This window comes from Lissotriton vulgaris, chromosome 4_1 (genome assembly GCF_964263255.1).
Source record: "Lissotriton vulgaris chromosome 4_1, aLisVul1.2, whole genome shotgun sequence".
In the NCBI taxonomy this organism is placed as follows: Eukaryota; Metazoa; Chordata; class Amphibia; order Caudata; family Salamandridae; genus Lissotriton; species Lissotriton vulgaris.
This window is the reverse complement of record NC_141691.1, coordinates 1,702,775,522-1,702,788,189: the sequence shown is the minus strand read 5'-3', so window position 1 is coordinate 1,702,788,189 and position 12,668 is coordinate 1,702,775,522. Positions and strand designations below refer to the sequence as shown.

The 12,668-nt window shown below is 47.3% G+C and overlaps 1 protein-coding gene across 1 annotated transcript in view; it reads left to right on the top strand.

Annotated features, from left to right (window-relative positions):
• The window catches only part of PIP4P2 (phosphatidylinositol-4,5-bisphosphate 4-phosphatase 2), a 347,658-nt gene that overhangs the window by 206,182 nt on the left and 128,808 nt on the right, over positions 1–12,668 (top strand). Inside the window, exon 5 of the mRNA XM_086965980.1 lies at positions 1,831–1,883. Within this exon, the coding sequence (XP_086822106.1) occupies positions 1,831–1,883 (53 nt within the window). The remainder of the gene's footprint in view (positions 1–1,830; positions 1,884–12,668) is intronic.

Sequence of the window (12,668 nt, the reverse complement as noted above, 5' to 3'; positions counted from 1 at the left end):
TTCTCCGCCAGAGCCTGTCCAGCTTCCTCCACCTTGCGTGGAGATTGAGCAGCAACAGTTGACAGCTTTTGACCTTCCGCCCGAAGTCTGTAATGTCATCTTGGCAGCCAGACGTCTCTCCACTAAATCGGTATAGGCCTGTATATGGAACAAGTTTGTGGCATGGTGCACAGTAAAGGTTGTGGATCCCCTTTCTGCCCCTCTTTCAGAGGTCCTCTTGTACATACTTTCTTTGGCCCAGCAGGTTTCTGCACTGGGCACTCTCATAGTCTATCTTGATGCTATTTCTGCTTTTCTTCGGCTGCCAGATCAGCCATCCTTATTCAAGTCCCCTATTGTAAATAGATTCTTTAAGGGCATTACTCATCTCTTTTCTCCATCTACTTTCATAATGCCTGAGTGGGACTTGAATCTTATTCTAACCTATCTTATGTGTGCTCTCTCCGAGCCTCTTCACAACTGTCCTCTCAGGCTCCTCACTCTGATAATTGCTTTTCTTGTCTCTATGACCTCCGCTCGCAGGATGAGTGAGCTTCAGGCTTTATCTTTCAAGCCCCCTTTCTTCTCGCATCTGGATAAAGTGGTGCTTAAGTCAAAGCCTTTGTTGCACCATTTCATGTAGGACAATCGATCACTTTGCCCATTTTTTTGCCACATTCGCATCCTTCCAAGGAGGAGGAGAGACTCCACCGTCTGAACCCTAAACGTGCGCTGTACTTCTACCTTGACCGCACCCAAGATTTGCGGGTGGATGATCAATTCTTCGTTGGATATGTAGGTGCCAAAAAAGGCCGGGCTGTTCAAAAACGTAACATCTCTTGATGGGTTGTCCTTTGCTAAAAAATTTGCTATGCACAGTAAGGCTGCTTGCTCATTCCACTAGGGCTACGGAGGCAGCCACTGCATTGGCATGGAGTTCCACTCCTTGATATCTTCCAGGTGGCAATGTGGACATCTCTGCACACGTTTACTAGATATTACTGCCTGGACAGCCAAGTCCTCCAGGACGGCTATTCTGTTAGTTCGGTCCTCCAGGACTTTCTGGTGTGAACTTGGTTCGCAGACACTTCTGCGGTGATGGTATTGCTGGGGTATCTAATCTAAGGTAAGGAATCTACAACTAACCGTCTCTTTCAGATAAACATGTTACTTACCTTTGGTAACGATGTATCTGTAATAGACATAGGTTAGTTGTAGATTCCTTAACGCCCCACCAACCCTCCCCGTTCTGCGAACTTACTTCTAGGGACAGGGACTCCCTTACAGATCCCTAGTTGTGGCGCACCAGTGGTCAGTGTCTTTCATGGCTCTGCACTTCTGGAGTGGAAAGTTGTGCCAGAACAGAAATCAGCGCACAGGGGTGGCATCTAAGTAGGCACCGCAACATCATCACAGCGACTACGACGACAGACACAGAGTCGACTAACACCACCTACCGACGTTTAGGGATACTGCTAAGAAAAATCTCCGGACCCAGTCTGAATCCTCGGGGAAATTCTAAGGTAAGGAATCTACAACTAACCTGTGTCTCTTACACATACTTCGTTATAGAAGGTAAGTAACTTGTTCTTCTTTGTAAGATGCATCCTCACATAGGGGCATTCTTTCATGTGATGCCCTGTGCCTTGGTTTGTTCTTCCACATGCAATGATAGGTATCAGAATGAGGGTGACAGTAAGGAAGACCTCTCTAAATATCCTTGTCTTTGTAGCACAGCTCCACTACATGAGTAGCATGAAAATTGCCACAAACAGTAGAAAGTATTGACTGATATCGAACTTGAGTGCCAGTATTTCCATTCGTTAATGCTCCATGTTTTCTTCTTTGCAGTGGATGGAGTTGAGGTTCAACACATTGGCAAAATGTCCACACTGCAGGAAAGTGTAAGTATATTTTAAAGCTGTGTAAATGTTATGGACGCCTGTTTATTTTTTGCAAAACGTAAAGTGTCAGCCATTTTTTGAGGTGCTGGTTTTCAGCTGTCTCGTTGGCTAAGAATGTTTGAAATATCGCTTTATATGTGCTAATATTTGAACTTCTTTATTTATGACGAAATACCTGGTCATTGTGCCTGAATCCCATAGGCCACTTATCTGTCGGAGAAAAACAAACGTGTTTCTCCGACTATCCTCCTTGGTTTTGGCACAGTGATCTTCTGGCATTTTCATTATCTTCAGCATACAGTAAGTACTTCTGATGTCTGTGTGACCTGACATGCACACCCGAACGAGAGTTGCTGAGACAAAGGTCTCTTGTGAATCTAGAAAAACGGTCCGTATGCTTGAACTTCTTAAGTTGACTTTGGAGCTGAGAATTGAATGCATCTCAATGAAGGGATGGTATAAAAGAACTCAATAGTTTAAAAAGTAGAAATACTCTGTGTAGGTTTCATTTATCAGATGAGTGAGCATGACCAGAGTTTCTCTTTACTATGGCTGATGTGCATGCATGCCCCACTGATGCTATAGGGGTAACCAGTGGGAATGTGCCCTTCATGTTCTCCATCATATCTAAATGATTCACGCTTAACTAGTCGTATGCTTCCACTAACCATGGGGGTAGAGGGACGCGGTCTCATGGCATCAGCAGGTCCCTTACTCTCCACCCACTTGAGGGGTGGGACCTCCTTTTAGAGGGCCTGTCCTTATAATGCAAGTTTATGTGTCTTTTGGTACATCAAAACCAGACCTGTTGATTTTCTTAATGCTTGTTTTCAGAGATAGTTAAGTCATGTACATTTTCAGGCAATATTAGACAAAGACGAACTGTATATTCTGGGACACCATGAAGGGGAACAATCACAAGGAACTGTGGGCAGCTGTTGAGTCACTGAATCTTTTTATGAATGTAAACCCAATGATACGTTCACGCTGTAAGGTATGCACATTTCCAGATGGTGTGAAAAGTGTAAATTAATTGCAGGTCCCTCTCCTTTTGAATTTACCCTTGTTTCCACCCTCCAAAGCATAGCCTTGTTCCCACCCTCCAAAGCAAAGTCACGAGATGGGTGACTCCTCCTTTGGATTACACTGCGCATGGGCATCGTCTCCATCCTTACATTGTTTTTTTCCGCCTTCGGGCTCAGATGTGTTTCCTGCGCTCCGGTTTGGAACTGATTCTCCTTCGGCGCGCAATCCTCACCATTTTTGACGGTATAGTCTTGAACGCGTTTCCAATCGACGCGACTCTTCACAACTTCGAAGTCTTAGATTCTGGTCGTCGACGTAGGCCTACCTGGGCCTTATCTTCTGGCGCCATTTAAAGAAGTGGCCTCCATTTAAAGAAAGGACGCCATTTAAGAAGTGTCCTCAATGTGGGTCGAAGTTTCCCCACACCGATCTCCATGAGGTGTGCAACCTTTGCCTCTCACCAGAGCACGAGGCCAGAGACTGTTCCGCTTGTGCCTCCTTCCGCTCCAAGAAGACGATTCGGGACCGACGAGCTCGAAGAACAATGGCTCACTTGTCATCTTGAATCCCAGACGACCTCTTCCAAGAGGGCGTCAACATTTCGGAACAGGAGCAAGAACAGGGCGTCGACCGCAACTCCGAGGCTGACGACTCAGACGTCAAGGACATCACTCCGGCGCAGCGGGTCGTAAGTACACACGTCGACCCTGACCCTTCCTCGACATCCTCCAAAAAGGCTTCGGTCACACCCTCTCCTTCGGGCCAGAGTGCACACCGACAGACTGCTTCCCGTGCCCCGACTTCGGGATTGGCAAAGAAGCCTAATAAGTATTTAGGCGACTCGGGCTTGAGTCAGCCCACCCCCGGTGCCAACACACACCTACCGGCACCGAAAAAGAAGCCATCTTCTTCCATCTCCACACCAGTTACTTCCACATCTAAGCACTCTACGCCAAAAACTGACACCGGCTCTTTGGCACCAAAACCACACTCGGAGCCGAGCGAAAAATTGCCACTGAAAGTACCCAACATCCCATGCCTCGGAGCCGAAAAAAGCCACGGAACTGAATAAAAACCACACATTCCACCGGCCAAAGACACATGTTTCAAAGCCTAAAGATGCTACCGTTTCGGTGCCGAAAAGCCTATGGAATCCAAGACCTCAGCACTGAAGGATCTACCTCCCACAGAGGAACTATTTCATCCAGATCCTGCACAAAAGACTCTTGTAAAAGATCCCAAAACTGGTCGATTTGACTAGTTCTAAAAAAACGACCATTAGACACGCCTGCACCGGCTCATCATCCTAAGAAGAAGGACATTGCAACCTCTCCTCTAAGGATACCTTCTCCTCCTCCTCCACCTCCCCCATGCCACATAACTCCCCTACACCATCTCCTACTCATTAGAAGATGATGAAGACAGGGATGACACCTCTGATGACACGGGGTGGTGCAGATAATGAGCCACTAGATAATCCTAGTCCGACGTAGGCCTACCTGGGTCTTATCTTCTGGCGCCATTTAAGAAGTGGACGCCATTGAAAGAAAGGACGCCATTTAAGAAGTGTCCTCAATGTGGGTCGAAGTTTCCCCACACCGATCTCCATGAGGTGTGCAACCTTTGCCTCTCACCAGAGCACGAGGCCAGAGACTGTTCCGCTTGTGCCTCCTTCCGCTCCAAGAAGACGATTCGGGACCGACGAGCTCGAAGAACAATGGCTCACTTGTCATCTTCAATCCCAGACGACCTCTTCCAAGAGGGCGTCGACGTTTCGGAACAGGAGCAAGAACAGGGCGTCGACCGCAACTCCGAGGCCGGCGACTCAGACGTCAAGGACATCACTCCGGCGCAGCGGGTCGTAAGTACACACGTCGACCCTGACCCTTCCTCGACATCCTCCAAAAAGGCTTCGGTCACACCCTCGCCTTCGGGCCAGAGTGCACACCGAAAGACTGCTTCCCGTGCCCCGACTTCGGGCTTGGCAAAGAAGCCTAATAAGTATTTAGGCGACTCGGGCTTGAGTCAGCCCACCCCCGGTGCCGACACACACCTACCGGCACCGAAAAAGAAGCCATCTTCTTCCATCTCCACGCCAGTTACTTCCACATCTAAGCACTCTACGCCAAAAACTGACACTGGCTCTTTGGCACCAAAACCACACTCGGAGCCGAGCGAAAAATTGCCACTGAAAGTACCCGACATCCCATGCCTCGGATCCGAAAAAAGCCACGGAACCGAATAAAAACCACACATTCCACCGGCCAAAGACACATGTTTCAAAGCCTAAAGATGCTACCGTTTCGGTGCCGAAAAGCCTATGGAATCCAAGACCTCAGCACTGAAGGATCTACCTCCCACAGAGGAACTATTTCATCCAGATCCTGCACAAAAGACTCTTGTAAAAGATCCCAAAACTGGTCGATTTGACTAGTTCTAAAAAAACGACCATTAGACACGCCTGCATCGGCTCATCATCCTAAGAAGAAGGACATTGCAACCTCTCCTCTAAGGATACCTTCTCCTCCTCCTCCACCTCCCCCATGCCACATAACTCCCCTACACCATCTCCTACTCATTAGAAGATGATGAAGACAGGGATGACACCTCTGATGACACGGGGTGGTGCAGATAATGAGCCACTAGATAATCCTAGTCCTCCTGGCTCACTTGACCCTTGGGATGATTATAGCACCCCAGATGTCCCTAACATGCCACAAGATGACATATACCCCTCCATACCTTCCCCACCAGAGAACACTATGGGATTGAACCATCTTGTCCATATGACTGCCCAGAACAATGGGATTGACCTACATTCTGACCCAGTAGAGGATGATTTCCTTATGGATACCTTTGACACCACACAAAGGTCCACCTCAATTTTACCCATGCTTAAAGGGGTCATTAAGCATGCACTAGAGGTCTTTAAAGATCCAGTTAAGGCTCAAATCGTCAACCCCCGAATTGAGAAGAAGTATATAAGGCTGCCCCCTCAGATCCAACCTACATTAAAGGGCCTTCACCACTAGACTCCCTTGTAGTCTCCAACGCACTCAAGAGCCAATTCCCAAACATGAGGCGAGGCTCCCCCACCAGATAAAGAGGCTAAGCTCCTGGACGCATCAGGCAAAAAAACAGCATCACAGGCCGCAAACATATAGCGTATTGCCAATACTCAGGCACTACTAGCAAGATACAACAGGGCACATTTTGATGAGTTAGAATCCATAATGCAGCACCTTCCAGACAAGTACAAAAATAGGGCCAATTAACTTATACAAGAGAGTAAAATCATCACTAATTCCTCTATTCGTTGTGCCCTAGATGCAGCAGATACTGCTTCAAGGGCGATTAATTCCAGTGTCCTTTTGCATAGGCATGCCTGGCTACGCATTTCAGGTTTCAAACCTGAAGTACAAAGTGCCATCCTCAATCAACCCTTTGATGAGCAACACTTATTTGGGCCCAATGTGGACGTATCTCTTGAAAAAATGAAAAAAGATACTGACACAGCTAAATCTATGGGAGCCTTGCAGTCGCCTGCTCCCAGAACCTTCTTTCATCGCTCATCCTACAGAAGCACCACCAGAGGCTACTCCTCAGATAGTCCCTCTACTTCTTACAAAGCCCCTATTTAATCCACCTACTGTAGGAGCTAAAGAGGGGGGTTATAGGGGTAGCAACAACAAAGGCAAAGGCAAAACTAACAAATCCCGCTCTGCCTCCACCCCTGCCCAATGACTTCCCTTCACTTCCCCCACCACATTCCACTCCAGTTGGGGGAAGACTATAACAATTTCATCTGGTCTGGACCTACATCACATCAGACAGGTGGGTGCGACAAATAATTCAATCAGGTTACTGTCTCGAACTAACATCTACCGCCCCCAAACATACCACCCAAACCGCGCCCAATGTCACAAGAACATTTGCTTCTGCTAAGGCAGGAGGTAATAAATATCCTTCCAACAAAAAAGCGCAATAGAACTAGTTCCACCACATCAACAAAACAAGGGAGTTTACTCCTTGTACTTTCTTATCCCGCTCTCTAAGGCCTATTCTAGACCTCAGACCACTAAACCTGTACATACAATCAGACCACTTCCGTATGGTCACACTTCAGCAGGTCCTTCCTCCTTTTCTTTAAATGTTTTTATTGAAAACAATACAGGACCTTTGGTAATCAAAGGGCACATACATTGGGTACAAAAGTTGAACATCACTCCGGTATAACCATAGATCTCATTATACAACCAACATCTTGTTGTACATTCCATATAAGTTTTTCTGACCCCACCCGCCCATCCATCATTCCCACTTCCCGTATTCATTGTAGGTGGTTCACACAAATTACCCCGATATTTATTCCAGGCCCCCCAGACTTTCTCCCATTTCTGGGGACACCCCGGGTGCAAATAAACCGTCCTTTCTGCCATCATTGCTGCGTCTAGGTTCAAGTACCAATCCCTAAGTGTTGGTATCCCCTCCGCCCCCCAACATCTCGCTATATTACGTTTGGCGTACATAATACTTAGCGTCACCCAATCTTGAGCGGGATGTGCTAGGTCATTTGGTTCCCATAGGTTTAGTGGACAACGTCTGGGCTCCGGGAGGAGTGTCTTCTTAACTAGCTGTGATATGGTTCTCCTAATTTTAATCAAGTACCCTGCAATCTTGGGGCATTGTCATATAGTGTGATAGAATGTTCCTACCTCTCCACAGCCCCGCAGGCAAAAATGGTGTTTTGCCCGCCCTATAGTGTGCAGTGTAGCCCTCGTGTAATATATGTTATGTTATGTTATGTTAAAATGTGTTTATATAGCGCTCGGCTACTCTAAAAGAGTGTCCCGGCGCTTTCCACATATACGCGATGTAATAGTTTCAATTGTACCAGTCGCAGTCTGGATGGTATCGCAACTTCTCGTGGGGAGGACAATGCTGTCTGCCAGTCCGCCTCATCAGTCTCCTATGTCAATGGCCCATTTGAGTTTCAATTTTAATGTAGGGTCTGGAGTATTGTTGATTAATTTACGATAAGTAAAGGGAGTCTCCTTCTTAGGCATGTGCTCAGTAAGCAGTCTGTCCTCTAGAGGAGTTTCCTCAGGAATCTCCGTGCCCTGTGGGAGGACTGATTCAAGGGCGTGTTTGATCTGCATGTATCTAAATTTCTCAGCTGGCGCCAAGTCGTATTGGGTCTGTAACTGCGCAAAAGGTATGACCTCACCTTTCTTCCATAAGTCCCCCACTGTGGAGATGCTAATTAAATCCCATGCCCCAAATCCTCTGCTGTTACGGAGTTTGCCCAGTCGCCGCGCTGACCACAGGGGGGTCATTTGGGTTATAACATCTGTGCATTTCAAACGGGTCTGTGCCGCGTACCAGATACTGACTGGATGCGCTGTTGGCCCTATAAGTGAATTGGAGCATCTTTTATCATATAATGCGGCCAAAACCCCCGCCTCACCCAGTTCGTACATATCCGCCTGGAATGCAGGTTCTGTTTGAGGTGTATGTAACCACTGATTAATTATTTTCAATTGGGCTGCCCAGTGGTATAGCTGGACATTTGGTAGGGCTATTCCGCCATCGTACCAGCTACGAATCAATTTAACCTTAGAGACCCGTGCGGGTTTATTACACCACAGGAGACCCGAGACCATTGCATCCAAATTCTTAAAATATTTTATTGGGACCCTGAATGGGGTATTTTCTAACACCTAAAGGAATCTGGGAAGCGTCATCATTTTGAAAAGGGGCGCCTTGTCCAGGAGGGTCAGATGCAGGCCACGCCAATGAAGCACATCCCTCCTAAATCTCTCGATTAAGGGGTCTAAGTTTTTAGAGAAGAAGTCGTCTGGTCCAGGTGTCACCCAGATACCCAGGTATTTCCTAACCGCGAGTGGGCACTCCGCCAGAAGTAATGGAGCTGGGCCCTTCAGTATGAATAATTCCGACTTAGACCAGTTGATAGTATATCCCGATGCCCGGACAAAAATTTCACAGATATTTAAAAGTGCCAATATGGAGCGCCTTGGCGAAGTCAGGAACAGGCGGACGTCGTCCGCATAAAGGGAGATGCAGTCCTCCCAATTTTCCGTCCAGTGAAGGCCTCGGATCATAGGGTCCCAACGGATCCATGCCGCCAATGGTTCCATTGCCAATGCAAATAGCAATGGCGACCGGGGGCAACCCTGGCGTGTGCCTCGCCCTAACTGATAATCTCTTGATGTGGCCATTCGCCACCACATGTGCCATCGGGTGCTTGTAACAACCGCACCCATGCTCTGAACTTGGGGCCAAAGCCCAAATGCCTGAGCCCTGCAAAGAGATAAGGTCACTCGACCATATCGTAGGCCATACGGGCGTCAAGGGGAGAGGACAACTGCAGGCTCCTTGAAACAAGGCATACATGCTATCACCGCCTGCACCCTTCTGAGATTAAGCACAGTATTTCTACTAGGCATAAACCCGGACTGATCCGGATGAATCAAGGTTTCGAGGTGCGGTGTGAGGCGGGCTGCAAGTAGTTTTGCCAGGATCTTGGCTTCAGCATTTATTAGGGATATTGGCAGGTAGGAGGCGCACTCATCCGGGGGTTTGCCAGGTTTCGGAATTGCAATAATAGTGGCCAACCTCTGATCCTGGGGCAACTCCCCCTCCTCCAGGCTAGTCTTATACATTTGTAGGAGGTGCATGCCGTCAGGTCAAGTCAGATGTGCGTTTGTAAAGTTCTATTGGGATTCCGTTGGGTCCCACCGCCTTTCCTGTCTGCAGGGTCTGGATAGCCGTCTGCAATTCGTCAAGTGTAATGTCGGCCTCCAGTGTTAAAGCCACCTCCTTACACAGGGCAGGCATCTTAATGTCTTTGATGTATGTTTGTGCCTCTTCTGTTGTCATGCTGGAGTTTGAGGTATATAGTCTGCCAATGCCCCTACTATATGTTCTGGGGCGGTCACCACCTCCCCTGTGTGAGTGCGCAGCTGTGCTATCGTGTTTTGAGCCCGTTCTTTCTTATCTAACTATGCCAAGAGCTTGCCCGCTTTATCCCCAACTTCATATATGGTGTGTCGTGTGGTCTGTAACTGCATTTTAACCTGATTGCGCTGATATTCATTGAGCGTGCTCTGTGCTAGGCGTAAGCTCTGTGTTTGTGACGTGGGACCCACCACATGTAGGGCCTGTGCCTCAGCTAAATCCACCTCTAGTGCCTCCATTTCACTCCTAGACTGTCATTTATACCCTGTTATAGAGACTATGGCCTGCCCCCTAATCACTGTTTTAAATGCTTCCCATAATACACAGGGGGATTGCACCGAGGACACGTTTTCTTCAAAATATTGTTTTGTGGCTGTAACAATGTCCTTGCGGATCTTCCTCTACTTTTACAAAACGACTTCCTTGCCACTATAGATCTCAAGGATGCCTATTTCCACATTCCCATTCCCACAGCTCACAGACAGTATCTCATATTTGTACTGGACGGTCAGCACTATCAATTCAAGGAACTCCCATTCGGAGTCACAACAGCACCAAGAGTAGTAGCAGCACACTTAAGAAGACAGCACATTAACGTCTTCCCATATCTCGACGACTGGCTCATAAAAGCCAGCTTATACAGTCAGTGTGTACAACACACTCACACCACCATTCAATTACTCCAGGCCTTGGGGTTCACAGTAAACCACACCAAGTCCCACCTGCAACCGTCCCACGTACAACAATATCTCTGTGCCACAAGTAAACACCTCAACAGCGCTAGCTTATCCCTCTCCTGCCAGGATAACAAATATGGAAGCTCTTCTAACAAAATTCCAACCGCAACACTCTCTTCCAGCTCGAGTGTTTATGCAACTCATAGGAATGATGGCCTCTTGCATATTCATAGTGCCGCATCATGCAAGACTTCAGATGTGTCCTCTTCAGGAGTGCTTAGCACGACAATGGAACCAGGCTCAAGGTCAATTAACAGACCTAGTGTTGGTAGACGGTCGGACTCACCGCTATCTGCAATGGTAGAGCACCAAAAACCTTTCCAACGGCCGACCGTTCCTAGAGCCAGGTCCTCAAATAGTCATGACAGGGGACGCATCGCTCTCCAGCTGGGGAGCTTAACTACTGCATCGCAACATGCAGGGCAGGTGGACACTGCAACAAAAGTTACTCCACATCAACCACCTGGAGTTACTAGCCATATTTCTAGCCCTAAAAGCATTCCAAAAGCAGATATTTGGCAAACCTGTCTTAGTCCGCACAGACAACAAGACAGCCATGTACTACATAAACAAACAAGGAGGGACACACTCTCTGCAGCTCTCAGTGAGCGCAGCAGATATGGAGATGGGCTATACCTCTAAACATCTTCCTCTTAGCCCAGCATGTTCCAGGGGTACAAAACACCATAGCAGATCTGTTAAGCCATCCGACACAACAGATCTACGAGTGAGAACTTCATCCACAAGTTCTTCAACTGTTCTTTCAGATGTGGGGACAACCTCAAATAGACCTCTTCGCCAAATGCCCAAGCTTCGCAGCCAGATATCCACACCCGCTGTCCAAAGGCACGGCGATATGGATCAACTGGTCCGGCAAATTGGCGTACGCTTTTCCACCTCTCCCACTGCTTCCACTAGTAGTGCACAAACTACAGCAACATTCCCTGACTCTCATCCTTGTTGCTCCAACTTGGGCCAGACAACCGTGGTACGCCACACTGCTGCAACTTTCTGTGGTACCGCACCAAAAGCTATGCCTGTCTCCACGATTTCTAACCCAGAACCATGGAGAGATCAGACACCCGGACCCAGCTCAGCTCAACCTAGTGATCAGGCTCCTGAGGTCCTACAGTTCGGTTACCTTAACCTTCCCCCTGGCTGTATGAATGTTATTAAAGAAGTTAGACCCACCATTAAGGCATGTTATGCAGCCAAGTGGAAACGTTTTGTAATATACTGTCATAACAACGACCTCAATCCTCTAGATGTGTCTATTCAACACATCATAGGATACTTACTACACCTCCAAAGATGTAACTTAGCGTACACATCTATTAGACTGCATCTTGCTGCCATTGCAGCATACCTACAAAATAGACAACATCTATCACTTTTTAGAGTACCTGCCATAAAGGCTTTTATGGAGGGCCTCAAAAGAATAATTCCTCCCAGAGCACAACCTTCACCTGTGTGGAATTTAACATTGTTCTCACACGGTAAATGGGACCTCCCCTTGAACCTTTACATAAATGTGAACTGCAATTCTTAACTTGGAAAGTCACTTTCCTGGTAGCTATTACTTCTCTGAGAAGATTTAGTGAGCTACAAGCATTCACCATTTAAGAGCCTTTTCTGCATCATAAGGTTGTTCTCCGAACCAATCCTAAATTCCTTCCAAAAGTCATTTCGCACTTCCATCTCAATCAATCTATAGAGCTGCCCGTATTCTTCTCGCAGCCACAATCTCAGAAAGAACTCTTCATACCTTAGAGGTCAAAAGAGCATTGCTTTACTACATTGAAAGAACACAACCTTTTCGTAAAACTAAATAACTTTTTGTGTCTTTTTCACCACCACACAAAGGCAACCCCATATCAAAATCTGGGATAGCTAGGTGGATTGTCAAATGCATACAGATTTGCTACCACAAAGCTAAACGAACGTTCTCTATCCCTCCTAAAGCCCACTCTACAAGAAAAATAGGGGCTTAAATGGCATTTTTAAGGACATTCCCTTAGATGACATCTGCAAAGCAGCTACATGG